This window comes from Enoplosus armatus, chromosome 14 (assembly GCF_043641665.1).
Source record: "Enoplosus armatus isolate fEnoArm2 chromosome 14, fEnoArm2.hap1, whole genome shotgun sequence".
Taxonomy (NCBI): domain Eukaryota; kingdom Metazoa; phylum Chordata; class Actinopteri; order Centrarchiformes; family Enoplosidae; genus Enoplosus; species Enoplosus armatus.
Window position 1 is genome coordinate 14,548,823 of NC_092193.1, and position 27,087 is coordinate 14,575,909.

At 43.7% G+C, this 27,087-nt stretch overlaps 1 protein-coding gene across 1 annotated transcript; it reads left to right on the top strand.

Moving 5' to 3' along the window:
- Positions 1-25,832, top strand: LOC139296184 (potassium/sodium hyperpolarization-activated cyclic nucleotide-gated channel 2-like). The gene is made up of 8 exons (XM_070918523.1): positions 1-1,196; positions 3,542-3,965; positions 6,127-6,288; positions 14,206-14,424; positions 23,382-23,528; positions 23,803-24,043; positions 24,138-24,302; positions 24,883-25,832. Exons 1-8 carry the CDS (start codon positions 1-3, stop codon positions 25,830-25,832), a joined length of 3,504 nt encoding a protein of 1,167 aa, XP_070774624.1.
- The last annotated feature ends 1,255 nt before the right edge of the window (positions 25,833-27,087 follow it).

Genomic DNA, 27,087 nt, shown 5'->3' on the forward strand with positions numbered 1-27,087 from the left:
ATGCTCAATGTCATGGACAGGAATGAGGTTTCACCGGCGTCTGCTGCCACCATGAAAAAGAAGGCGGTTGGCGGCAGTGGATGCAGCCGCATCAGCGCACCCAAGGCTTCCGCGTCCAAATGCACGAGAAGCAATAGCAACCAGAACTGTCTGGACTCCGGTTCTCCCGGGGCACCGAGCAGTAAGCAGCCCGGTGCGGCCAGCAACGTCGTGATGGACGAGACGGAGGACGGAGAAGAGGAGTCCAAGTTTCAGCATCCGCGGTTGCGCCGAGCCGGGGGGAGCGGCAGTGGCGGAGGTGGAGGAGGAGGAGGCGGCGGCAGTATCAGGATGAAGAACTTTACGCCAGGAGGGGGAGCCGCGTCCTCGGGTTCCAGGAGAAACTCCAACAAGGAGCCCTGCCATACGCACACAGAGGACGCTCCCGCCGCCCCACGGCCCACTGCTGCCTCCAGAGCTACCGAGACCCAGACACCCTGTCCGGGCGATGCTGCCCAGCGCGGCGAGACCAGCAGAGCATCTGGGGCGGAGGCGTCGGAATCAGCGGTCGCGGTAGAGATTTTAAACGCGACAGCGGGTGATGGTTGCAACAGCGTCGGTCCAATTTCCAGCATGAAATGCAACAAAAACGGAGAATGCAGGAGGGACTCGGGTACCGGGAGCCTGCGCTCAATCATCTCCAAGCAGGAGAAGCAGACAGGAGGGTCGGGGAGGGCCGAGGACGGAGGGAGCGCCAAGCGAGGAGCCTGTAACTCGACCACCGCCAGCATGGACGGCTCGATCACACCAGGCGGGTCCCTGACCGGGGGGCACGGAGGAGAGAGCGCAAACCCCGGCGCTACCCCCGTGTCCAGCGGTGTCCCCGAGAAAAAGGACTCCAAGGTGTCCTTCTCTAACGCACCAAGCCGGAAAGCCTCGTCCTCGCTGCACGGCCCGACTCAGACTCAGACCCAGCAGCCCAGGAACTCTGTCACTTTCCAGAAGCCGGAGGATGGACCGCCAATTGTGCCCGCCGAGGATGCGGAGCCTCGGGGCAGCCAAGCCAGCTTCATGCAGCGGCAGTTTAGTAGTATGCTGCAGCCTGGAGTTAACAAATTCTCCTTACGCATGTATGGTAGTCAAAAAGCAGTGGAGAGAGAGCAGGAGAGGGTAAAATCAGCTGGAAACTGGATTATCCACCCTTACAGCGATTTCAGGTAAGAGCTGGGGCTGCCATTGGTTGCACGTTGAAAGTCATGAGGGGCCCGTATGGGTCCTCATTGTCACCTACAACTCACTTTATAGTGAGTAACCACTGTGGCTCCGTGGAAACACATGCATGGTTATTGTTCAAGGCTACAGGCTGCTGATGTTTCATTTCATCCCTTATGACTGAATCTGCAGAGATTTGAATCGATGCATTGCAACGTGCTGCCTTTAATCCCCCAAACAACCTGTTGTCAGGCAAAACGACTTTAGCAGAGCGTGCCCTTTCAAGGTTGTAAACGAATCCTATTCCAGTCTGCATGTACAGTAGCATGTCTGGGATGCTGAACAAGCCCGGCCTGCTAACACATCTCGACTTTTCGTTGCGGTAGGCCTACGCTCATATTTAACAAAGAGGACGGCGCTCTGACGCTAATTCGGGGCTCATTTAAATTGCCATTGTTTTCCAAGATCTGGTTAACATTCGTGGTAGTATAAGCTCTGCTCTGCGACAAGAGCCGTGCTGACAGGATGTAGGCTATGCGCGCACGCGTGTATGTGTATGTGTGCATACGATGCACTCAGTAATGGAATGTCACCTTGAGCCAAGTGTGCGAAAACCTCAAGCATGCTCACTGGAGACACATCCGCCTGTACGACTCCCCGGATCCTGTATTTTAATGACGGCTCTGTTTATCACGGCTCAAACACTGATACTGACCCGGCTGGACATCCAGCAGCTATTTTGTCATACAAATATTTACAGAAATCTGCGAGCCAAGAAGGCTCCTCGTGACCTGGGCTTTATGAATCAGCCCGTGAGCCCCCCCCCCCCCCCCCCTTTCCCGACACGTACCAGTCGCTGAATTGCATTTGGGTCATAAAATCAGTAGGTTTTGCTCTCGGCCGGGCTGCTTGGTTTCAGCACCACACGGACTGGACAGCTCGTGTCTAATTTGGAGTCGGCTCGCGCGTTTGAGCGCCACCTTCAAACCCCCTCCTTCACAGCACCATTCATGTTTGGCCCATTTGTATCACATAACGCCGAGTCAGTAGAGCACTAAAGGCTAAACTTGAGACACGTCTTCAGCAGCAGAGATGTACATTTGACGACAGGCCACTTTTCTACAGTCGCTAACTCCCACAGCCACAGCTCCGTGATCCTGATGCTAATTAATGCAAAGTTGAAGCAGCAAAGTTGCTTCAAACATTATCATCGGGGCGTTTATTGTTGTTGCAGCGGAGTGGAGGAGCCGGAGCTTGTTGCATAAGTCGCAGTGTAATGACTCAGCGCTGCACCTGTCCTGCAGAGCTTCCTCTGACGGGCTCAAACCTCACTACTTTTACTGTCTGCCCCATCCACCGAACCGACAGTGACCAACAGGACAGTCTCCTTCTTGGTATCCATGTGTACTGAAAGGTCGATAAGCTTCTGTTCTGTCCTTTTTAACAGCTCAAGAAGCATACTTAACATGTTTTTATCAGCTTAATACTTACTGACTTTTCCTAATTAGATGAGAATTGAGTATAAACCCAATTTAGTGTGCTACAGAATATGTCAGAAAATGACTTCTGTTTGGGGCCTCAGAGGCACTGGCTGTAAAATATGCTTAAATATGTCAATTTCATAAAAAAAAGTTTTATGGTAATTTCTTCAACAAACGTCTGAGTTTGTGGCAAAGGGAAGAGTGATTACTTCAATGCTTTTCAACATATTGGGTCAGAAGAAAAGAAAAATTGCAATTATAGTTCCCTGTACTTATTTTTTACGCATACGGTAAGTGTAGCTTAAGCCAATGTCAACGAAACAGAGGGGTTAAGAAAGGCGGCTGAAAGTTGCTTCTATCTTTTAACACATTATTTAAACCTGAAAACCACATTCACTTCAGTCAGCCAGAAAACCTGCATATTGCAGAAAAACACGTCATAGTTCTGCCTTTAAAATGTTGTCTTTTCTCTATGAGGAGAGACAATCATAAGATTCCTTTTGTCGCATTATAAGAATATAAAATGCATGGAGAAATGACTTATGATTCATTGTTATAGTGTGTGCATCTTGGCAAAAGTGAGTTCAGCAGAATATCTCCCTCTCATTGCTTTCTGCATGTTCAGGCAGGCAGAGTGTAGCTCCTGCACCTCCTTCACACTTTTCCGTCTTGAGTTTGTCTCTTGTGCCTATCGGCTTTCCACAGCAACTCCCTTTTCTTATCTGACTCTATTTTTGTCTTTTTTTCCCTCCTCCCCCCTTTTCCCCCTCCTGTACTCACACACACCCTTGTTAACACACTGTCATGTACACACACACACACACACACACACACACACACACACACACACACACACACACGCCTGCTAGGTTCTACTGGGATTTCACAATGCTGCTGTTTATGGTGGGCAACCTGATCATCATCCCCGTGGGCATCACCTTCTTCAAGGACGAGACCACTACGCCCTGGATCATCTTCAACGTGGTCTCCGACACCTTCTTCCTCATGGACCTGGTGCTCAACTTCCGCACTGGTATCATCATTGAGGACAATTCAGACATCATTTTGGACCCTAAAACCATTAAAAAGAAGTACCTAAAAACTTGGTTCATTGTGGACTTTATCTCCTCCATCCCAGTGGATTACATATTCCTCATAGTGGAGAAAGGGATCGACTCGGAGGTGTACAAGACTGCTCGGGCCCTGAGGATCGTCCGCTTTACCAAGATCCTAAGTCTTTTGAGGCTGCTGAGGCTCTCCAGATTAATACGCTACATTCACCAGTGGGAAGAGGTAAGAGCATACATTTCATCTCTCCCTCAGTAAATATTATATTAACTCTAATCACACAGCTCTCAGCCACAGAGGAAGAAACACCCAATCTAGTTGGTGATAAAAGGTCACTGATTTTCCTCCAATATGCTGATGTTGGCTCGTGACCAAACCAACAATCTGCCTCTCTGTCTGCTCCGAGCGGCCTGCTCTCCTCCGCCTGCAGGCTCCATATTAATGTTCTCACCTGCCACCTGGTGAGAAATGTATGATGTCAGCAGGATGTTTGAGCTTTAACAAACTTTGCATTCTAATTACTGTTATTGTCACACACACACACACACACACACACACACACACACACACACACACAAACATACACACACCCCTCTGTCTCCCTGTCTGACCCGGCAGTCCCACAGGTGGCATCAGACGGTCTAATAAGCAGCCTATTACCAGGGCAAACACAGTTAATCAATTAAAGCGCCAGAGGAAGAGCAGGTGGGGTAGAGGGGTGATGATAATATGCAGCACTAGGGGGCTGCTGACTGTGATTATATATGTCACTAATCGTTCATTTAAAGGGATCGGAGAGGTTAGGCAAGCTGGCATTTCCTTAGAGGCCTGACTGGCAGACTTTGGATGTGAAGATGTGAAGAAGGATCCTGTTGCTAGGTAGATTCCCCATTTCTTGTAGACTGAAGTCAAACACCAAAGTCCTGCCCTTCCTGGCCACTCAGCTTTTATTTACTCTGTGAGGGATGCACGTTGTCGTGGCCCTGCTCCAGCCTCTCCTCGGACTCCTTCCTCAAACGAAGGAGAGCAGCCTGGGAGACAGGAGGTCCAGCGATGTCATGAGATCACTCGACGTTTCGTTTATGCCAGTATTGGCAGCCTGGTGTTGGCATTTTGCAGTGGTGAGCAGCGCAGTGGGGCTCGGCTGCTAACTTGACCTTTGGATAATTGGATTTCTGAAGATATGATGTGATGCGCACACATACATACGCACACACACACACACACACACACACACACACACACACACACACACACACACACACAGAGTGGTGCGTGATGGGAAGTGATACTTGGCATGCATGGAGAATGAGAGCAGATATGTGGTGGAGAGTGAGACACTGACACAGGAAATGCCCAGTTTAGTCTGTTTGATGTTATCTGTCATAGTTTATTTTGAAAATCCAAGAACCTAAACTACGTTTAGTTCCTGTAACTCTCTTGGAGCTGTCCATGGTGCTGAACATCTCCATCAGGCAGCACAACACCACTGTGTACAGTTTTTCTCATCGTCAGTGACGAAGATATGACAAATTACTCTATTTTGTCAGTTTCTGATTGATAAAAACCGACAGTGAAAGGCCCATAAAGGTTAAAGCGGCATTTAGAAAGATCAGCACATGTGATTCATGTCCAGTCTCATTCCTCACCACTCCCATCACAGAGTATCACTTCTCCCTCAGCTGCACTGAGTAACAAATGACCCATTTCTCATTCCTTCATAGTGGACTTTATCAGACCTGCCTACGTGTCTCACTATGAAAAGTATTGTGATTTCTACAGATTTAGACCGTATAAAGATTATTATGGTATCAAATGCAGCCATTAAACTGTTAAGCACCAACAGGGAGTGGTTTCTTGAAGTCAGTCAGGTGATACATGATTGGCCTAAGTGACTGTCCAGTGACTCAGAATGATTGATGTGTGAGACGACATAGACTATCTGTTGTTAAGGATCATGATGGTCCCTGTCCATCACTGTCTATGTATGCTTGACTGTGTGTATGTGCATGTGTTGGCTGTCTGTGTGTGTTGTTAGTGTATCAGTGTGCCCGCAGGCTTGCGTGAGTGTTTGGTGTGTGTGATTTTTGAGCCTCTGATTGATGTCATGTATCTCCGTGTAACAAATGTCTTGCCTGCTCCTGCTGTGTTTGATTTGAGACTGATGGGAACCCGTCTCCCCTACTCATTAATCAAACTTGGTATAATCCAAAGGAGACCGCGGAGGCGAGTGGGAAGCCAGTCCTGCCACTGAGATATGAATTCTGTTTGTGTTTGACAAAGTTATGAAATTGAATATGAAATATTCCAAATCCAACATATTCTCCATCTCCACATTTCTCAGCCCAGTTTGAACTCCCCTCCCTGTCTTATTGTCTCGCTCCAGATCTTCCATATGACCTATGACCTGGCCAGTGCTGTGATGCGGATCTTTAACCTGATTGGTATGATGCTGCTGCTGTGTCACTGGGACGGCTGTCTACAGTTCCTGGTTCCCATGCTGCAGGACTTCCCCTCAGACTGCTGGGTGTCCCTCAACAAGATGGAGGTTTGTGTCAGGGAATCATGTCTGCGCATACCAAGTTGCACATATGACCCCTGAACTGGATTTGCATCTTTTATTCAGAGTTGATTGGGAAAGAGCTATCGGTGGTCACAGAATATTGATCGAGGCTTCTGACCGTCATCAGAAAATATTGGCTGAATGTCAATCAATATTTTGTGACCATGATAAACTCTTTCTTGTCTTTACTAAGACAGAAACCCCGGTGCTCTAGTGAGGGTGCTGTCATCTACAGAGAAAAGCCTCATATATCTGTATGAACTTTTGCATTTAAAGGAGCTTTATTGTATTTTAAAGACGAGAAAATGGGTTTAGCACATCGCTGCTTTGAGCTAAATGCTAACATCAGCATGCTAACAAGCTCACAAACACAATGCTAACGTGCTGATGTTTAGCAGGTATAATGTTTACCATGTTCACCATCTTACTTTGGTGTGTTAGCACCGACCTGATGATGGCTTTACGTGAAAAGTCAGGGGATCACGAATGTCTGTAAAAAATTTAGTTGTTAAGATATTTCAGTCTGGACCAAAGTGGTGGGCTGACATTTCCTCCTGCTCTGCCGCTCGCGTGGTTAAAAATTAAGGGTCCTCTAGGTTAGCGGTGATAGTTATATATACTGTAATTTGGATCAATATGGTCCACTTTGAAAACAGTGCACTGCACTTTTCAGGGAACCATTATCATCCCACGCGATGCCTGTTGCAATTATGCTGTTACAGTTTCGGGGGGAAAAGTCAGTGTTTCCATCCAACAAATCAAGAAAATAACTCATATTGCTGCCCTCTGCAATGCATTCAGCCAGTGTGCCAGACATAGAAAACAAGCATAGGATACCAATGAAGAAGCTGTGGCAAAGAAACCAGTGATTTAAGCACACCTCTAGATCCTCTTCAGCATGGTGGGGTGATGACAGGAAAGATAAAAGGGGAAAACAGAGGGGGGGGGGGGTGTATGGCCAGGCAGCTGGGCTCTTTGTTGCTGTGTCTCTCTCAGAGAGATAAAAGCTGGTTGTTTATAGGTCTGTCTGTCAGCCCAGCTTTTTACCGAGTGAGGGGGAGACCACACTAACCCAGACATGAGGCACAGGTCCAAATGGGGTTTTAAACAGATTGGGTCCCGCTCCCCGACATTGTCAGGGCCTGCCATGACTACTTGTAAATTTCCAATTTGAAGTATCTCCTGGATGACAGCGGTGGCTCTTGTGTTTTATTGCTGTACAAAAGTAATTCTGGTGAAAACAAGTGAATGTGGTGATGAGAATGAATGTCCTCTCCTTTATGTTGATGAGAGGGAAGGAATTCCTCTTTGTTTAATGTGTCAGACAGGGGCATACTGCAGTTTTACTGGTGCTGGACAGTATTGACAAAATCATATATTACAACATTGACTCAGGATCTCAGTATCAATAATGTGGGGACATTGGGGGTCTGATGGATGGTGCTTTAGTGTAATATTTAATCAAAATTAACTGATGGTGACATGATCGCAGAAATCTATGGTAGCGAAACAGGTCGAGGCCTTTGCTATTAGTTAATTTAACATCAGACAGTAGATTCACATTACTGCAGTGTAACCACTAAGATAATAAAAAAGAAAACATTTAAGCTACACGTACCTCATTGTTACAATAACAGGAATGCAGACTTTTAGATCAGGTGTGTCCACTATCCCTGAGGCTGACTCTCCACCATATCCTCACCAAGTCTTTGATGTTATAAACTATTAAAAACTCTGTAATGCCTTTAACTGCATCATTCAGCTGTTTACTCTCTACTGAAACACATACACACACACACACACACACACACACGCACACACACACACACCTACATGAATGTTACAAAGCAAAGCAAATACTGAATCCTTGTATCCATGTATTTTCTTTGAAAAAATACAAGCAATAAATACTATAAACTAAATGAAAACAAAACAGTAAAGCTGAGAGATATATTGATGTAATTAGAGCTGAAACGGTTAGTTGATTCATCAATTAGTTGATTGAGAGAAAATTAATCAGATATACTCAATCTATTGATATGGGTTTTCTTTTATTTCATGTATGATGTAAAAAATGACATAAACCGTGCTGATCTTCCCTATAAAGCAGCGCAGGCACCACAACTTCAAGAAAAGTTGAAATATTTCTGCTTTTATAAACTTACATGATGCACAAGAGGACAACCTTGGGTTTGAAGTCCAGGATGATGAAGTCCGGGGCTGACAGGCCACCAACTCCTCCGTTGCTCTCTAGCTCTGTATAATCAAAGACAGTCGGTCTCCAGAGTGCCGTCACTCTCAAACTAAAGGGCTGCTCTGGCATGGTACAGGCTGCCTGCAGCCACCTGAGACCACCCCCCTATTGAGAGGCTGACAACTTGTAACATTAGCCACTGTGTTGCAGCCAGGCCATCCATCAAGCCTCGCACCCTACAGTAGCTCCGGTGGTGTGGGGGGCCCACAGGCAGGACCCATGGAGGGCGTTGAGAACACTGTAACTCTGGATGACATCCACCAACCAGTAATTGGATTCAGTCTAACTTGTAATACCCCAGGGAACATTTGTTGTTTTTGCAGCACATCTCAACTTCTATCTATTTATTTCATTTAGGTTTAGCATTAGCTTTATGTAGATTTGTCAGCCACATGGTTAATTTCCATGGTAGGTGGCAGAGCCTCGCTGTGTCAGTACAGAGGCGACTGGGTAATAATAGCGACAGCAGTGCTAACTGACAGACACAGGGTGTATAGTTTCAACTCTGTAATTACAACTGTGTGTGTACCCATCCCTTACTGTATCCACATCACAGAGACGTCTCTTTCTTATTATCCCCCACTGGCTTCAGCAGGAGGGGGTTTTGCAGTACAGTGGTCTGCTGTCTTGGAGAAGATAAGCCGGTAATTACTACGCATGGTGTTAAATCACTTTATTTACCCACAGAACCTAGTTTGACCAAACAGTATTACAGGATTGATTTAAACTACTCAACCAGTTCTGTAACAGCATATAAGCATGGAAGGTGAAAGCTGCTGTCTAACCTCTGTAAATGGACTAGACATTAGGTGATGTTTGTTTCCTGGGCACAGAGAGAAAAGGATGTGATTATCTCAGTCCCAGAGGAACTCAGGTGTTTTTGCTCTGAAGGATCTCATTGTGCTGAGGACAAGCAGTTCTGCAATATCCTGCTCGAGCAAAAAGTAAAGTTACTGCACTTCAACATTACTCAAGCAGCAGTAAGCTTACATGTGTTGAAAACTACTCAAGCAGAAGTGCAAATGTTGTCTTAAAGAGTTACAGTTACATATGTTACATATGTTCAAACTGAAAGAGCCAATGTGGCAACCTGATAGAAACATTTTCAACATGAAAACATTCTTCCAACCAAACCCTCTCCAGTTCAGTGATGCGCTAGTATTGATCATCACATCCCACAAGATGTTTTCTTCAAAGATGGCCTCATGAGAAAAAAAGATGTTCAAAGCAAACTCAGTGGTACAGACTCCAGACTGTGCCATAACAACAGAACTGGAGGATTAATAGTTATTATAGCTTTTCCAAATGCTGCTGAATTCGTCACAAATCTTCCCAGACTTCACACATTAAAGAAATATGTAACAACATAAACATAACTAACTTCACATATTTTACACATAAAGGTCAGTTTACTAGTCACGGTCATTACCACTCAGCTTGTCAAAACAATGGTGTTCTCTATACTTTGTCAAGTCTAAAAAAATAACTTCTGATAATGTCATTGGGTTTAGCTCGACTTGGAGGCCACATATTTATCACTAAAAGCCTGAGTTACAAACTGGAGTCATGGAGTTTCAAAGACGTGGGCATTGACCAAGCGTTTAACTTATTATGTTGCATTATGGAAAATGTAGGATCCTATGGAGTTTGACCCATACTAGAGACTGAAAGTCGGCCTCTGCTGCAATTGATTTTGACCTTTTTGTTTTTACAAACTGTCTAATTCACCCAATTTTATGGAAGTACAGTACTACATTTCTGGAGTACCCCTTTAGAAGCAAAATTATTGATTCATACTCCATAATGCATCTATCCATCATAGTGATGAAAGTATTTGTCAGTAGTTTGTTATATTTAGCAATGCCAGATACTAGTGTTATGTACACATGCATGTGTTAATGGAATACTTTTCCATTAATTTTGGGATTGGTATTTTGGGAAATATGCTTATTTGTTTTCTTATCAAAAGTTAGATGAAAGGATCAATACCACTCTCATATCTGTGTGTTAAGTACAGAGCTGGAGCCGGGGGATGGTTAGCTTAATGTAAAGACTGGAAGTCGGGGGAAACATATATATGTGTGTGTGTGTGTGTAGCCATCACATGGTGTTCATGTTGATGGATAGAATACTGAGTGCCACTTTTCTTTTGACCTTAAAATGAACTGTCAGGGGACAGAGGATGCCTTTCCTTGCACATACAGAAAACAACACATTTCTCTGCCCACCCAACAGATTATACAGAGACCACACACACTCACTGAGGCAGACGAGAAGAAAGGAGGGAAGAGAGGGAGCGAGAGGAAGCAGGAGACAGCGCTGACTGTACAATATACTCAGATAAGCCATTGTAAACTAAACCTGTGTGTGTGTGTGGCAGGGCCTGGCCGGCCAGAGGCTTTGTTACATGTGTGTCGATTATCTTTTGATATTTGTCCAGCTTATCGGCCGTCGGACACACATAGTGATTGGTCATTCAGTGTGATATAACTCCATTTTTCTTTATCTGCTTCACCCCGTCTCTGTCACTTCTTCTATCCCTGCACTTATCAGTCCTGTACAGAGCCTCCACCCTTCAGCCCTCGGTGCAGGGAGGTGTGAACTGAGGAGACTGGTAACAGGGCAGAAGTTCATCTTGTGTAAGTCTCTGGGTGTACTTTTGGCCATTTTTAGCCACACTAGCAGTGTGGCTCTAGGGAGATGTGGGATGGTCAGTCAGTCGGTTGGTTGGTCCACCACTTTGGTCCAGACTGAAATATCTCAACAACTATTGGATGACCATAACATTTTGTGCAGACATGCATGGTACCCAGAAGATGAATCCTGATGATTTTGGTGACCCCCCCCTGACCTTTCCTCTAGCGCCCCTATGAGGTTGACATTTGTGGTTCAGAGTGAAATGTCTCCACAGCTATGTGTATGGGTTATCATGCGATTTGGAGCAGATGTTCCCGTCTTAATTAATGCCTCTCTCATCAGCCTCGGCTGTACTTTGTGCCATGTGCCATTTTATGCTAACATGCCAAACTAAGGTAGATCTATCTAGATAACAGTAGATAGAAAAACGTGAAAACACTGATGATTTTAAACATATTATTTGCATAATTGTTCAGGAAAAATAAGGGCGGTACAATACAATATCAATTTTGCTTACACCATCCTCACACAAGTACATTTTGTAATACTGCCACACATTCACATCTTTACACTGTAATGCACTTGACAAAGCTTTGATAAACCTCTCTGATATATGCTGCCAAAGACCTATTTCTGCTAAAGATTAAAAAATAATTTTGGACTTTTTTCTAACTAGCATTTTTTTTTAAATATCCTGAGCCCAAATGCTGTTACATTTAGTTACTTGTGGAAGATACATACAGTAAGTAACTTGCACGTGGTCATTCTGTTTTGGCAGGTCAAATTTTCTCCTGCTGCACCGCAGGGTCGCGGCGGCATATACAAAGAGGCATTTTAGGACACTGGAGGATAAATTTAAAGCCCTTTGCGTTGTCAGCCAACTTCAAACAGACTATCTGCAGCTAATGGAGATGGTGATTACCAACAAAGCAACGGATAGTTCCCAAACTGAAATCTCTGGGGGGGGGGCTGTTGAGACTTATGAGGATATGGAGTCTCTCTCTCCCTCTCTCTTGCCTGTGCTATTTCAGAATCAAAGTGCTCATCGTTCATCTATTATTCAATCTGTTTCACTCCACTGTTTCTCTTTCTGTTTTCACATACACCATTTAGCCTCAGCCCACTTGGTGGAGCTAGATTTATTTTTGGAGTCTTTATTTTCTTCTGCTCATGACGGAGAAGTCCTTCTATCACTGTGTGACCATTTAATGTCGAGTCTCTAAGATGAAAACAGACCTCTGCACAGGAGACACCTGCTGTTGTATTTGACATGTATTTTGTCCATTTGCTCTATATTTCACCGATTTAGTGTTGCAACTAATGTTTCATTGAAATCAATCAAGCTTTTGTGTTTTTTTAATTGATTTATTTATCATTTAATTAATATAACCTCAAAACATGGTAAAAAATGCCTGTTACAATTTCCCAGAGCCCAAGGTGATTGGCCGACCAACCATTTAAAAACCCTCAAAATAACGAAATGCATGACATAACAAAGAGAAAAGCAGCAAATATTCACATTTGAACAGCTGAAACCAGACAATCTTTGCTTAATAAAAGACTTCAATCAATTGAATATCAAAACAGTTCTCAATCGACTAGATTCATCATCTAATCAGCTATACACTGCTTTATAATAATACACAGTACTTTTAAAACAATCATTGTTGCTAATATTTGAGTACATCGCCGCTTTCCAGTAAAAAGAAAAAAAAGAAAAATCTCTGAATTTGGTAATTTTTCATATAAAAAGGTGTTCCTTTATGAGTTGGGAAAATTCTCATACTTCTTAATCTAAATAAAGCATTTAAAAACTGACTGTATTGTCTGAAAAATGTATTGCCTCACAGCTGAAAACAGCGTTGTTTTTCTTTGCTCATGAAAAGTTGATGGATTTAACCAGACGGTGACGGGGCTAATTTAGTTATTTGAAATAATCCAGGGAAAGGGAAGTGTGTTTTATAAAGTGATAGCAAATGCACTAATAGACTGCTAATGTACTTCTATAAGTTATGAGAGAGGATATAGTTAATTGCCTTTGCTATCTTTGCTACAGATTGTTTTGTGTAGCCCGGTACAAATTTAGAGAGGAGGTGTGTGTGTGTGTCAGGAGCCATAATAGAAAATGTTGTTTTTTTGTGCCCTTGAAGCCGGGCTCTAAGAGGTTTTCGGGATGCTGTTTTTTACATAATTTTTCCATGAACAGAAGCTGTGCTTTAATAATACAGTTTCATTACACAGGATACTAGTTTCTCTGGTAGAAAAATTGAAAACAAAAATACAAACAAAAAACCTGTTTCAATCCCGGCTTTTGGATTTACCTTGAATTAGTTGGCATCAATATGTTCAGGCACCGCAGTCACCACTCAGTGCTAATGAAAGGAAAAAAGGGAAACAAAGAAGGCTCGGTGGTATCAGAGTATCAGATCAATTGTGCTCGCTCGGTTTGCTCAGTCACCCTCCTCTTCTGTGACAAAGGGAGTTTTGGCATAAAGCTACAGTGGAAGAACACTGAGCCACTATTTACTTGAGTGTTGTTCAGATGTTCTCAAAGTGATCCAACAACATGACTAATGCCCCTTGATGTTTTTGTAAGTTACGACCTGAGGTTTGTCCCTTCATGAATCTCAGCACATGCAGCCTGGTGGCCGCTGTCTGTCTGTCACTGCCTGTAGTAGATTCCTATTCACACGGCTCTGAAAGGGCATACTTAATGACCTCTCATTATCATTCCTCTTTGAGGAAATAATTTCCGAACCGTCTCTACTCTACTGATTAGGCCTCGAAGGATTCCCCTGATGTCGTTTCCACTTCCTCCCTCTGTCTTTCTAATGCAACTCTGTCCCTGGAGTTCTCATTTGTATAAGTGCTATTCCATGACCCCGCTGTCCCCAAAGCTTTTCTCCTGGTTCCCTACTCTCTGCCGCCACTCTCCTTCAAAACATGCCCTTTTATGTAACATTGATGTCTTTAACTGTTTGTTTATCTCCCTTTTCTCTCTCTCTCCGTAGAACGATACCTGGTCAGAGCTGTACTCCTTCGCTGTATTCAAGGCAATGAGCCACATGCTGTGCATCGGTTATGGCCGGCAGGCCCCAGAGAGTCTATCAGATATCTGGCTCACCATGCTGAGTATGATTGTTGGAGCTACTTGCTATGCTGTTTTCATTGGCCATGCAACAGCTCTTATCCAATCCCTGGACTCCTCCAGACGGCAGTATCAGGAGAAGGTGAGGAGCGTCATTAAATCAACTCTGTCCCAACTGTTTGCTCTTTCCTGTTAACCGCTTAACATCCAGTTTTCCACTTTTATTTCCCCTTAAAGGAAAGGTTTGACCTTTTGGGAAATATGCTTATTCGCTTTCTTGCTTTAGATGAGAAAATGAGCACCATTCTCATGTCTGTACAGTAAAAAACAAAGCGTAAAAATTACCAAAATATTTTTTGTTACCTTTGGACAGAACAAGGCTAGCTGTTTCCCCCCTTTTCCAGTCTTTATGCTAAGCTAAGTTAGCTTGTCTTTCTGAGAGTATCACAAACATTCATTGTATAAGATGTGAAAAATTCAAACCCAAGACACTAGATGTCTTGTGCATCATTTTACACAAATTCATTCATATTGGGACATATTGGGATCTCCATTAGAATTTAAAATTAAGTTGAACTTCTCTCTGCACCAATACTGATCTTATTAGGTGGACAATCCACATTAAACATTATACATAGAGTAGATTGTGTACCAATTATTTGCTGGCAGGGGTTATGCAAGGTGCTATGACACTGTTGACAGTGACATGCATGGTTAGCGAATGCTGCCAAAGATTAACTCCATGTAGTTATAGATTTGCATGGATGAAATTGATTTTATGACATGTTTAACAAAGCTGGATAAAGGAGAGATGCTCTGAAAATGATGACTTGCACAAGCCTAAAAAGATGTCGGTGTATGAACGTCTCTTATAGTTAAGAACTGATATGTAGTTACAGCCTCACGTTATATTTATATATGTTACAGATTTTAAATTTGGGAAAAGAAGTAGAAGAATCACTGGTATCAGATTGATACTTGCTCAGTATCCGCTGATACCTTTAGTTTGGGTATCAGAACCTGTATGGGGGGAGAAAGTGGGATCGGTTTCAACTATATGGCTACACAGCGTGAGTATTGTACTGGCTGACGGCTGAGGATGAAGAGCTCCTTCAGTGATCAATTCTAAACTATCTCTGTTGGTCAAAACAACAGTACAGCTCATTAACACATGCATCTTTCTCTTTGTTAGCTTTTGGCTGCAGCAGATTTTACATTATTGAATATTATATGCTGCTATTGATTAATTTATGTATAATGCAGGATGTGAATACAATGGATATGAAGTGCACAATATTTTCTATAACTAGGTGTATTGTGGGGCACCAGCACAGTGTAGCATCAGGTGATTAACTCAAAGGTTATGACCTTAATCACACATTATCAGGTCCTGTTTAACCTCTCATATATATTGTCATTAGATAGTATTTTTCTCTGACTATCAGATGTCTTTTGAAACAAGGATGGGGGATCAGAGCAGTGCTGCAGCAGTGGCCTGTAGTGGTAACAGCGCAGCCTCCCTGTTTCCAAGCAGAGTCTCGCTGGCTGGGGAGCAGGGGGAGTGTTGCTGGCTTTCAGCAGCCAATCAGAGGCTGCGGGTGTGTTCGGCCAGGTAGAGCCACGTCGCCAGAGGCTGTGCGTGCGTGCGTGCGTGCGTGCGTGCGTGCGTGCGTGTGTGCGTGTGTGTGTGTGGTGAGGCTGATGTGGGTGAGAGAAAGAGAGAGAGTATGAGACATAGAGTGTGTGTGTGTGATATGATGTCCCCTTGGGCAGCAGTAGAATTGATGAGGCAGCAGACCTGTGTGTCCTGCCAATGTCATCCTGAAGGTGACGTAAGCAACCATGGCTGCCTCCCTCTCTCTCTCTCTCTCTTCCTGATCACTCACTCACCTGCACTCTGTATCATCTGTTATGCGTCTTCAACTATTCCTCTTTACATTGTCTCATCCCCTCTTTTCTATTTTCTTCCCCTCTGCCTCTTAAATATCTCCACCTGATTTTCTGCTTTGTCTTCATCTATCTTTCTCTTCTCTCCCCTCGGACTGAATTTCTCTCTCTTTCTTCCTCTCTTCCCCTCTCTCTATCCTCTCTGGTGGTGGTGTCCTTGAGAGGTGCAGTGCTACTGCTAACTGTCTGCTACAGGGAGCAAAGAGAGGGGGAGGGGAAACCTGTGGGAGACGGTAGGGCCTTGTTGTCGACACAAGTCCTGGTGCACTGCAAGATATTTGAACACTGTCTATCTCACATCGTTTAGAGTGTGTTTGTCTGGCTGGCATTGTGCGGAACCTCGTAGGGTTTTTTCAGCCATGTGTCTGGATGCTCAGGTATAAATCATGTCCAATAAAAGGTTTAGAAGACAACGATTCAGCAAGTTTAGTGCTTACTGGTGCTCTTGTCTGTTCTGTGTGTCCTGGATGATGGGCGTTAAAAGGCTACCGAGAAATCCATTGTGTTTCATCTGTGAGGAATGCTTTTACTTGGCCCCCTTTTCCTGTTGCTGATGGTTGAAACGTTTCACCTCAGTTTTAAAATATCCAGTTAAATTTGCACAACAAGCAGTCTGAACACTGACAAAAAAACTGACGTCTTATGTATTTAAGAGCTGTGATGAGTGTGTATAATCCTCAAACAGCCTGTATTTTAATTCAGTTTAAGGAGGTAAGAAACATACATGCTTTCACATCAGAAATGTGCTCATAGTGCTGTGTGCTCTGTGTGTATTCACTCATATTTAGTAATTTTCTAATGCGTCCTCACCCCGTCCCAGAATATATATTTTTTTGTGCTGAGGACAGGGAAGTGCATTTCCCCAGAACCCTTTTTCTGACCAGTTGTCAGATTTTCTCTTTTTCTGCTGCTCTGTGAGGATTAGTATTTGAGCTGAAGACGTGTTTATTAAAAAAAAAAACCCCGTAGAGCAGAAAAGTGCCAGCCGTGCCAGAGAGGCTGATGCTGATGCTGCCGGGTGAATTCGCCACGCCTCCAGATAGTCACTGTGAGTGACATTTTTATCATTTGGAGAATGTTAGCAAAACACGTCTGCTGGCAGTCTTTTACGGCCCCAGTGTGGCTCCAGCTAGCATTGTGTGGAGGTTTCCATTTCAGCCCAGCAGTAACGTCAGACTCACAATCCAGGCTTGGTTGCCATGCCATGGTTAAATTTAGGATTTGGCTTGGTGGCTTTGGTGCAGAGACCTATGAGTTATTTATACATAGTACACACAGCAGAGGGGCAGATAGACTGACAGAAAGAAGCAGCCTCACTGGTGCCAACTTTAATGCACCTTTGAAAACAATGCAAGTAACTAGAAACAAATTTAGGAATTAGTTTCAAGTGACCACAAAATTTGGCTTTGAGCTTTTGGGAATTTGCATGTCAGAGTTCATGTTTGTTGATGTCTGATCTGCAAACCTGCAGGATTGGCCAATAGAAACACTTCTTCTCTTTTGTGCATCATATTCTGTGATTCTGTGATTTGATTTTTGACCGCTCCTGCGCTCTATGTTCACTACCCTACCCACGGTATTTCCTGTCCCCCCTGCTTTTGGCCACACCCCGCAAGTAAATCTCGCCAGACGGGTTTTGGTCCGACTGCAGCTCATCGTATTGATTGCTGCTCAGTGCATTACATCATTTGACAGATATCTTATCTGGTTTGATCAACATGATGACTGCGTTTAGTTCAGTGTGCCAATCTGAAATCACCCAGAAGCAGCTTTAGAAAAATGTGACTTCACTCCCAGTTTTGCTGTGAAGTGTGAATCAAATTTGTGTGTTTTTCACAGCAGACATTTTGACTATTCATAGTAGGAAAAGCACATTAACAGGCCAGCATGCACAATATCAGGACCCTGAAACTGAAGCAGCTAAATGGAATTCAGCCATCATTCATTTCTATTATTTATAGTTGTGCGTTTCCTATTCTGACATGTCAAAATGTCTTCTGTGAAAAGGCTTGTTGAAATACATTTTTTTCAACAATATGCATTTGAGGCATGCTCACATAATTAAAGAGTTTTAGTTGTAGATCTGCATGTTGTGTGTCACTATTCAAAATATAGGCCTATTCTACTCTTTTATTCACAAAATACTGAAACTGAAACCTCTCACTGCATCAAAAATACTGCAGACTTACTGTATTTAGTCATTTTTGTTTTAGAGGAAAATAGCAAATTACAATGTTGTGTTTTGTTTTTCGGTAGTCAGGCTTTTCTTTAGATCGTAGATTGTGCCTTTAAGACATGCAACAGACAGTAGTCTAGTCATATAACTCCAATCAGATGCACCTTTTGCATCAATAATCAGCTCTTAATGGCCTCGCAGGGGGTTTTACATTGAACCAGCTCTCCTCTCTTGTAGTCGTAGAGACTAACCTCAGTCAGCAAGACGGAGATCTCTGCCATGATGAGGCACAGGACAGGATACAAGATTGTTTTCTACCTCCTCCTCCACTCCCTCTTCGTGCCTCTGCCACCATCAACAACAGTGATCTGTCTTCCCTTAGCCAGACTGCTTGTCACTGATCGCTCCAATTATCCAGAACCAGGCTGACACTGCAGAGATAGTGGCCAACGTCTACAACAAAAACAGTGTCCCCTTTAGTCATGCCAAATGATATTCACTACTCTAGCAGAAAGAGTGTCTGATGAACAAACCCTTATCAGCCAGTCTCCTTTGGTCGCCAGTCCCTTTAACTGAATTATAGGATTTTCAGTGTTTCCTCAGAAGCCTCATTTCATTTAATGAGACTTTGTACTGTGTGAGACCCCACAGTGTGTTGTTCCTCCCTGTGTACACATCCCCAAATTGAAGAAAGACAAGACGAGCTCTGACTTACCACTATCTGATTTTCTTCTCTTTGGTGAATGTGCTTTATAATATAATGAGGCGATCTTGCAGGGAATTAAATGAATGAATTATACATCCACATGGCCGTTTGGGATGAACCTGAATTAGAATTTTCCAATGGAGAGACGTTGTGGGATGAATGAGCAGGAGGAGAGGAGAGGATGGGAGAGGAGAGTGGAGGAGTGGAAAAGAGATGAGAGGGGAGGAGAGAAAGGAAAGGAAAAAAGGAAAAGAAATAAAGGAAAGTAGAGGAGATGGGAAAGGAAGGCAAAGGAAGGGAAATGAAAGGAAAGAAAGAGGGATTAGGAGAAGGAAAGGGGAATGATAAAAAGCTGATAGTTATGTTTGGTCAGTCAAAGTGGAGAAATATAATCAAAGTCAAAGACAAATCTCTCCATACATTTTCGTCTGAGTAACAAATCACCAAAACAAGTTCCCAAAAGCAGCCGTTTCGATGACAAAACGTCAGTGGAGCGTTTTGCTGTCATCAAAGTGACACAGAAAATGGATGTCATTTTCACTCTCATTTGGGTGTTTGTCAGTCCCCTCTGGGTGCTGTGATGCACCGGCCAAACGCTTGCTCCCTCTCCTCTGTGTCACTGGAGAGATTGGTCTGGGGATGATCGATACGACGCTCTCAAAGTCAAGTCATTAAATGCCACCATCTAAGTTCAATCAGACAGGCTTTTGCTGCCTCATTCGTTCGGACTTGGCCGAGTCACAACCCACTGGAGTGACTTTCATGTCTAACCACAGCTGCTTGGTGGCTGCACCTCTGCGGGGGAGTGAGAGGTTTTCCCTCGCTGCCAGACTACCCCACACCTCCACTTTGTTCACAATCAGCACTTCTATTCTATGAAAGGCACACCAGCTGCAGCGTTGGCTTTGACACGTCGGGTAAAGAGTTGTGACACGGGGTCATTTCTTCAGGCCACCCTCCATCTGCAGATGTCAGGAAGCAGAGTCACTCATGCAGGTGAGACTGTGTGTTGTGTAACTCCATCAGGAGGAGCTGCTCCCGCCCAGGAGACTTTTCCTTACGTAAATGCTGAATAATTCAAATGTTGCATGTTTAGTTTATTTATGTTTATGTTACATGGCAGGAGGAAGCAGAGTGGGTGACGGTATCAGTCAGAAAAATTACATTTTCTGGGCAGAGTGACAAAACATTTCCTGCCTGGCACTGTGGGGTCATGGTATACCAGCGTCCCCTCTGCAGGAACAGTATGTGGTGTGAATTAAACCTCCATGCAATTCAGAAAGTATTTGTTTTCACTGTTTTGGATCTGTAATCCAGCACATTGGACTTAAAATAGAATAGGGACTATGAGGCTTTTAAGCTTTTATCACCTACTGCTCTTCATGTGAGATGCTAGCATTACGTCTGTGGATTAAACTCTTGGCTTTTCAAAGTGGTCACACACAGCTACAGCCACGCCAGCAGCTCTGTGAGGCTGTACTGTATGGCACAGCGGTGCCTTGAGCTAAACATGTTGTAATTAGTGCAAAAGAATACAGTACAGCTGAGGTTGATGGGAATGTCAGTAGTTTTTTAGGTGTTTGGTCATAAATTAAAGTATTGGACAAAGTTTGACCTGAAATGAAAAGTCAGGAGACCGCCAAAGTTCTTGCAAGTCATCGTGAATGGGACATGAACGGTGAATGTCTAAAAACCTTAAATCCATAAGCCAGAAGATAGCTGAAGTACAAACCTGGCAGAACATCAGGGAAGATGTTCCTGCTGATGTCTACGGGTCATAGAGTGCAGCCAGCCATTGACAGCAAAAGATTTGCAGCCAAATATGAAATATGAAGATCTTATTTAAGTTTATGTTGACTTTTACTTTAACTTTAACGTTTCTTTCTGTCTCCTGAAATTGAAGGAATGTGTATAAAAAGTTCATCTGCTGTGGATATAATCCAATTATCAAATCCAACAATGCAACAAAATGTCCGCTGTAACTACATTCTAGTAGAGTAACTACAATGCTTTTTAGCTCAAAATGTGAGTTAGTGTACTGCTGCCATGATGCCAGGAAAGTAAGGAAAGTGGGGATTTCACTGCCCTGTACTGCAGGATTCTCTCTGTGTACACAAGTATTCAGTTATGTACAATCTTTGTTTGCCAAATATGTCTCTCTTTTGAAAACAGGGAGCCAGTCTGTTTGTCTCAGAGCACAAACAATTTCCAATGTATGCATTTATCTGATGCTGTTGCGGATCCAGAGCTTGTAACAGAGTGTGAGCAGGTGGACCTCATTGTTGTGCTGGGGGCCTCTGACAGGACGCAGAGTTGTCTGCAGCAGAAGTGAACCTGGGACCTTCCAGATACTCTGGAGCAAACCTGCTGAAGACTTTGTCAGGAGGTGTCACTTGATGCCAGCTGACTTATTTTGTGGCGTTCATCTACCGCACAGGTAGAGGTTTAGGACAGACGGGATAGAGGCGGTATGAACGACGACTTCCTCAGTCCCTGGAAGTTGTGAGGACACAGTATGTGCCAGCCCGCTGAGCTGTCACGCTGCCTCTCAAAAGGTTTGTTTCGGACAGCTTTCTTTATAGGTGCAGGGTTGAGCTTTGCTTCTTATGAAGCTCTCCATTTGAGCTGGGTTGAAGTGCAAACAGCCTGACAGCACGTACAAGGAGAAATCTTTCAGCAGTTCAATCTCTGTTCTGTCCACATCTATCACTCCCCTCTCTGCAGCCCGGCCACGTACTTTTTGGTTTCTCAGTGGTCACTTTGGATGGATCGTGTTTAGCATATCTCAACAATAGAAGCTGATTGTTTGTGTTGTTGCCGTGTTGGACCCTTCACTTTCTATTGATCTGGCATTGATTAACTTCTAGGTAGCATTGATCAAAGGGTGGGTGTGTTCATTTCAGTTGACAGCTGAAGGGCGTGTGCTTGCACTGTTTTGTGTGGTTGTTTGTGTTTGTTGACTGAATGGAAGAAATAAAACACTGTTGCATCATTCTCAGGAAGATACCTCTGTTTTTATTTTCATTGATGAGATGCATCCCTTTTGTAGGCTATTGTTTGTGGTGCTGTTGATATTATATTGCGTTACACTGAGAGGTGTTTATAATGCTTTGTCCACCCGCAAATAAATTACTAGAAAAACCTCTGAGGATAATGCAATACAATTCAAAAGTACCATAAACCTCAGCCTCCAAAAGGCCCGTAAATTTGAATCAGCACCTCTCTGGAACAGTTTCAAGATAAACTGGACATTATAACCTTCATGACAGTAGGATTTATTGCAGGGCTGTTGTATTACACTGGTAACTCAGTGTAGGAAACAATGTAGTTGAAAAACAAACGTGTAACTGTTTACTTAATATATCAAAGTGTATATTCTGATGTGCTTCTGAGGCGGCTACATGCAACAATATCCAAAGACCTCTGCATACTTTCAGCATTTGTATTGCAGTTCCTGCTGTATTTAAGCAGTGTGTGTAAAGATATGTACACACATGATCTGATCCTCTGTGCTTTAAAACGTGTGTAACGCTTTGCATCATAACCTTACGAATATTTTTCAAGGTTAGTGGGTGACTTTGTCTTTTATGCATAGCTTTTTTAATTCTTTTTGTTTGGTTGTTTGTTTATTTAAAGGAAAAAGCTGGCAATATTATAATTGTCAACAAATTCCATGAAAAGGCCAAAACCAACCATGTGTTTGTCTGTTTCTTTACCCTATCTGTAGCTCTTAGCCCCAAGCCCACTTGTTACTCCTCGATGTAAGTCTTTAAAAACTGGTCACATTAATTTCTTAGAAAGGCTAAATATTTACTAACACAGCTGGGCACTGTAGTTTTTAGCAAATGTTACTCAAACAGGAGTAAATAGTGCATTAGTTGGGGACTATTTTCAGCTGCAGAGAAATATACATTTGCTTCTTTAGTGGGTATTTAACAGCATCAGGATGGTGTATATGGGATTAACTTGAAATAACATATAGTGCCCATTTTCCTCATTATGAAGGAACATGTCACCCAGTGCAACAGTGTGGCTCATTAATGTTTTTGACAACACTGTGGCACAGAGTAACAAGATATATATAAGACTTGTTGGTGGGATCAATTCATTGTTGGTTTTGAGAACACAGAATATCACCACACTTACTCTTTAACAAGGGACAATACAATTAAACATTCTCACAGTGGAAAATGAATACACTATGTTTTCAAAATGATTATATGCACTGCATTAACCAAACATTATCTCTGTCCGTCCTGCTCCCTCTCAGTACAAACAAGTGGAGCAGTATATGTCCTTCCACAAGCTGCCTGCCGACTTCCGACAGAAAATCCATGACTATTATGAGCATCGATACCAGGGCAAGATGTTTGACGAGGAGAGCATTCTGGGAGAACTCAGCGAGCCTCTCAGAGAGGTAAGACGTAAAAACAGAATAAAACACACAATTTCCTCATATAAGTCTAAACCTTTTTATAGTACCATACATTGAAGTTGTAGGATTATTTTTGTGCTTGAGATACTTCAAAGTATTCACTGTGATCTTCCTTTCAGTGATGTACCTGATTTTGAAAACACAATATACCTGAACACGCCATTCATGCACTTGACCGCAGTGACGTACCTGCGTTGCACATTTGACAGATATTTCTCTTGTCCGTGTATGCTCCAAACAATGTGTCTTTTCTTAGGAAATTGTAAACTTCAACTGTCGCAAGCTGGTGGCATCCATGCCGCTGTTTGCCAACGCAGAGCCCAACTTTGTGACGGCCATGTTGACCAAGCTGCGTTTTGAGGTATTCCAGCCACATGATTACATTATAAGAGAGGGCACCATCGGGAAGAAAATGTACTTCATTCAGCACGGAGTCTGCAGCGTCATCACTAAGGGCACTCTGGCAATGAAACTCTCTGATGGCTCTTATTTTGGAGGTAGGATACAGTTTGTGGCTTACACGGGATTCTTCTGGTGATGCTGCTTCTTTTTTTTATTTAGGCCATTTCACTCTCTCCTTCCTCGTTTCAGAGATCTGTTTATTGACGAGGGGTCGGCGAACAGCCAGCGTGCGAGCAGAGACTTACTGTCGACTCTACTCTCTGTCTGTTGACCACTTCAATGAGGTGCTGGAAGAATATCCCATGATGAGACGAGCCTTTGAGACAGTTGCTATTGACCGTCTAGACCGCATAGGTAACAAAACAAACAAAATGAAAACTATAGATTCACTAATTTAGGAAGATTGTATTGCAATGAGGGAAAGGTTCCTCCAGTGCATGCTTACATTAGATTACACATATGGGTACATGTATGCAGTCACTGACTAGCAGTACAAAAACATGTAACATCTGTATGGCTTTATTGCTAGTCTCTGCATACAGCTCTTTGTTCAATAAAAAATAAACAAAGCACTCTAAAATGAACCCCATGTACAGAAATAGAAAAATAATGGTGCATAGGAAATGTTTCCAGATTATTAGTGTTGAAACAGGAAGTAAAATGAGCTTTGCTGTTCTCTCAGAATGACACGGGACACTGTAACAATAGATGAGAGTACAGGGTGACACATCCATTTTCCTGCGGGCTTGTTCTGCTAGAGGATGTACCTGGTGTGAAGGACATCACATGCTATATCTAACTCATATTGTTCTCCCTTTCCAAATCCTCTTGTTTCCATATATTAATGCTTTGTTCTGCTTTTTTGTCCTCTCCGTCCTGTCCTTTCTCTTTTCCCTTTGTCTTTAATAATCAATCCATTTATTTCTTTCTGCAGGTAAAAAGAACTCCATCCTGATGCACAAGGTTCAGCACGATCTCAACTCTGGTGTGTTCAACAACCAGGAGAACGAGATGATCCAGGAGATTGTCAAGTATGACCGTGAAATGGTGAAGCTGGTGGACCTGCAGCGGCCGCGGGCCATGTCCATGACCCCTTCCATTGGCGGCATCTTCGCTCCTCCTGGCCAGCCGCAGTCAGGCTCTGCCATCGCCACTCTGCAGCAGGCTGTGGCCATGAGCTTTTGTCCTCAAATGGCGAGTCCCCTGGTAGGTCCAGGGACTCTGCAGTCCCCTCGTATGGTGCGCAGGTTCCAAGTGATGCAGAACATGTCCAGCCCAGTCTCCATGTCTCCTCTTCAGTCTCAACCCCCCCAGGCATTCGGGGGGGCGTTTGGATCTGCAATCTCCAGCCCGCCTGTCCAAAGCCCGCTCGCAGCTTCAGGACGGACTTTCCAGTACATGGCGAGCGCAGGACCCTCTGGTTCCCAGTTGTCCCTAGTACAGCACCATGCACCCAGTCCCACACAGACCCAGCAGAGGCCTGCCTCACACAAGAGCACCCACTCCCTTCATACAGGTAGCTTGAGCCAGGATACCCGGGCCCTGTCTGCCTCCCAGCCTTCACTCCCCCAGGAGGGAACGCCACAAGCTGCCTCTGCAGCCCCCAGCCCCCCGCCATCCACCCGCACCTCCAACAACTCCATTGGTCCCCCTCAGCCCCCTCACCCCAGCCTGCCAGGGCCCTCCGGGGTGGGGAGATCGGCGGGAGCTCAACAGAGGGTGGCCTTTGCCTCCACACCTCCTCCCGGTGGACCTGCCGGAGCGGGGGCAGTAGCAGCAGCTGCTGGATCAGGACCTCCAGACTCTGGAGTTCCCAAGAAAGATTCAATTGTCAGCCTTCCAGAGCTAGACTCTGCCAGATCCCGGCTGTCTTCCAACTTGTGACCCTGGTAGAGTTCAGGAAAGAGGCCTTTTTTGTAGGAGAATCTGTTTGTTTTAGGTCAGTCCAGCTGATCTGTCAGCCTGCTAAATGACCAATCAGCTACCGCCAGCGTCACCAGTCATTCGACCTGGATGCACTGTGTGCTGGAGTCAGCAGAAGGAAAAGAGCAACTCAAAGTCTTGAGACACTTTGGCTAGGAGGAGTCTATACAATTAAACTAGTATAACTTAAGGTTGAACTGGTCTAGTCTACTGTGCCAGCACCTTTAGTCTTAGTATCACCCCTTACACTCTTCTGCTTCCAAACACCTACTGTATATCGCTGTCTTTACTGTAAAGATATGAAGAAAAGTATGATTAATGTAACTATTGCATACTGTGTAGAATCCATGCAATGCAATCTAGCAGGAGCTGGACTTAAAAATGAAAATCAGGGACTTGAGGTCAAATGACAATGACATTTTAAGCGTTCAAAAGTGTTTGAGTGTATTTTTTCTGTATAAGCTGTCGTAGCAAAAGAACACATTGCTCTTCATATTGTTTAAACTAGTAGTGAAAATAGTGTTTTAGACCGCTGGTCGATCTTACATCGATGTGTAAATAGTTGATGAAAAAAGTACTGAGGGATATTATATTCATTGTATCTACCCAAACCAAAGTTGAGCTCGAACACAAAGTCTGGTTGTGTCTGTATCAACTAAAAAAGAAACATAGAAGAAAATGCCATTTATTTAACTGCCTTGATTCAACGTTAGAAGCCATATATTTGGTTTGTGTGTATGTATATATGTGGGTGTAAGTTTGTGTGCGTGAGTTTGTTGGTACGTTTTGGTTCTATTTTCAGAGAATGGACTCACACACTCTCCACACTGCTTTGTCAAGCGCGATGGTTTGACATGCTGACGGTGGCACTGACCTGTTTTCACAAAACATCTGGGAGGCGGTCAGTTGTTTGGTCGGCGCACTGATTGTAACCCTGAAGGCAAAGGTGGTTAAATAATCTGAGCTTTATCGAAAGGAAACATTTGTGAACAACCCATACTGTATACTTGCTTGTTTTTGTCTAGGTTTATTGATTAACACATGCAATATAATTCTGCAATACTCTACCCCGCCTATATATAAATATATATGAATATAAATATCTATACATATGCTGTACAGGAAAGTGAACTTGTTTCTTTTTCCTTTTGTTTTCCTTTTTTTAATGTGAAATCTTAAAGAATCCAGCAGCTATTGTGGCTTCACTTGAGGTATT

Bases quoted from the DNA above. Each gene is read 5' to 3' on its own strand.
- LOC139296184 (XM_070918523.1), top strand. From the start codon at position 1: ATGCTCAATGTCATGGACAGGAATGAGGTTTCACCGGCGTCTGCTGCC. The intron at 14,425-23,381 runs GTGAGGAGCGTC...GCTCCCTCTCAG, and splicing joins GACGGCAGTATCAGGAGAAG to TACAAACAAGTGGAGCAGTA. The intron at 23,529-23,802 runs GTAAGACGTAAA...GTCTTTTCTTAG, and splicing joins TCAGCGAGCCTCTCAGAGAG to GAAATTGTAAACTTCAACTG.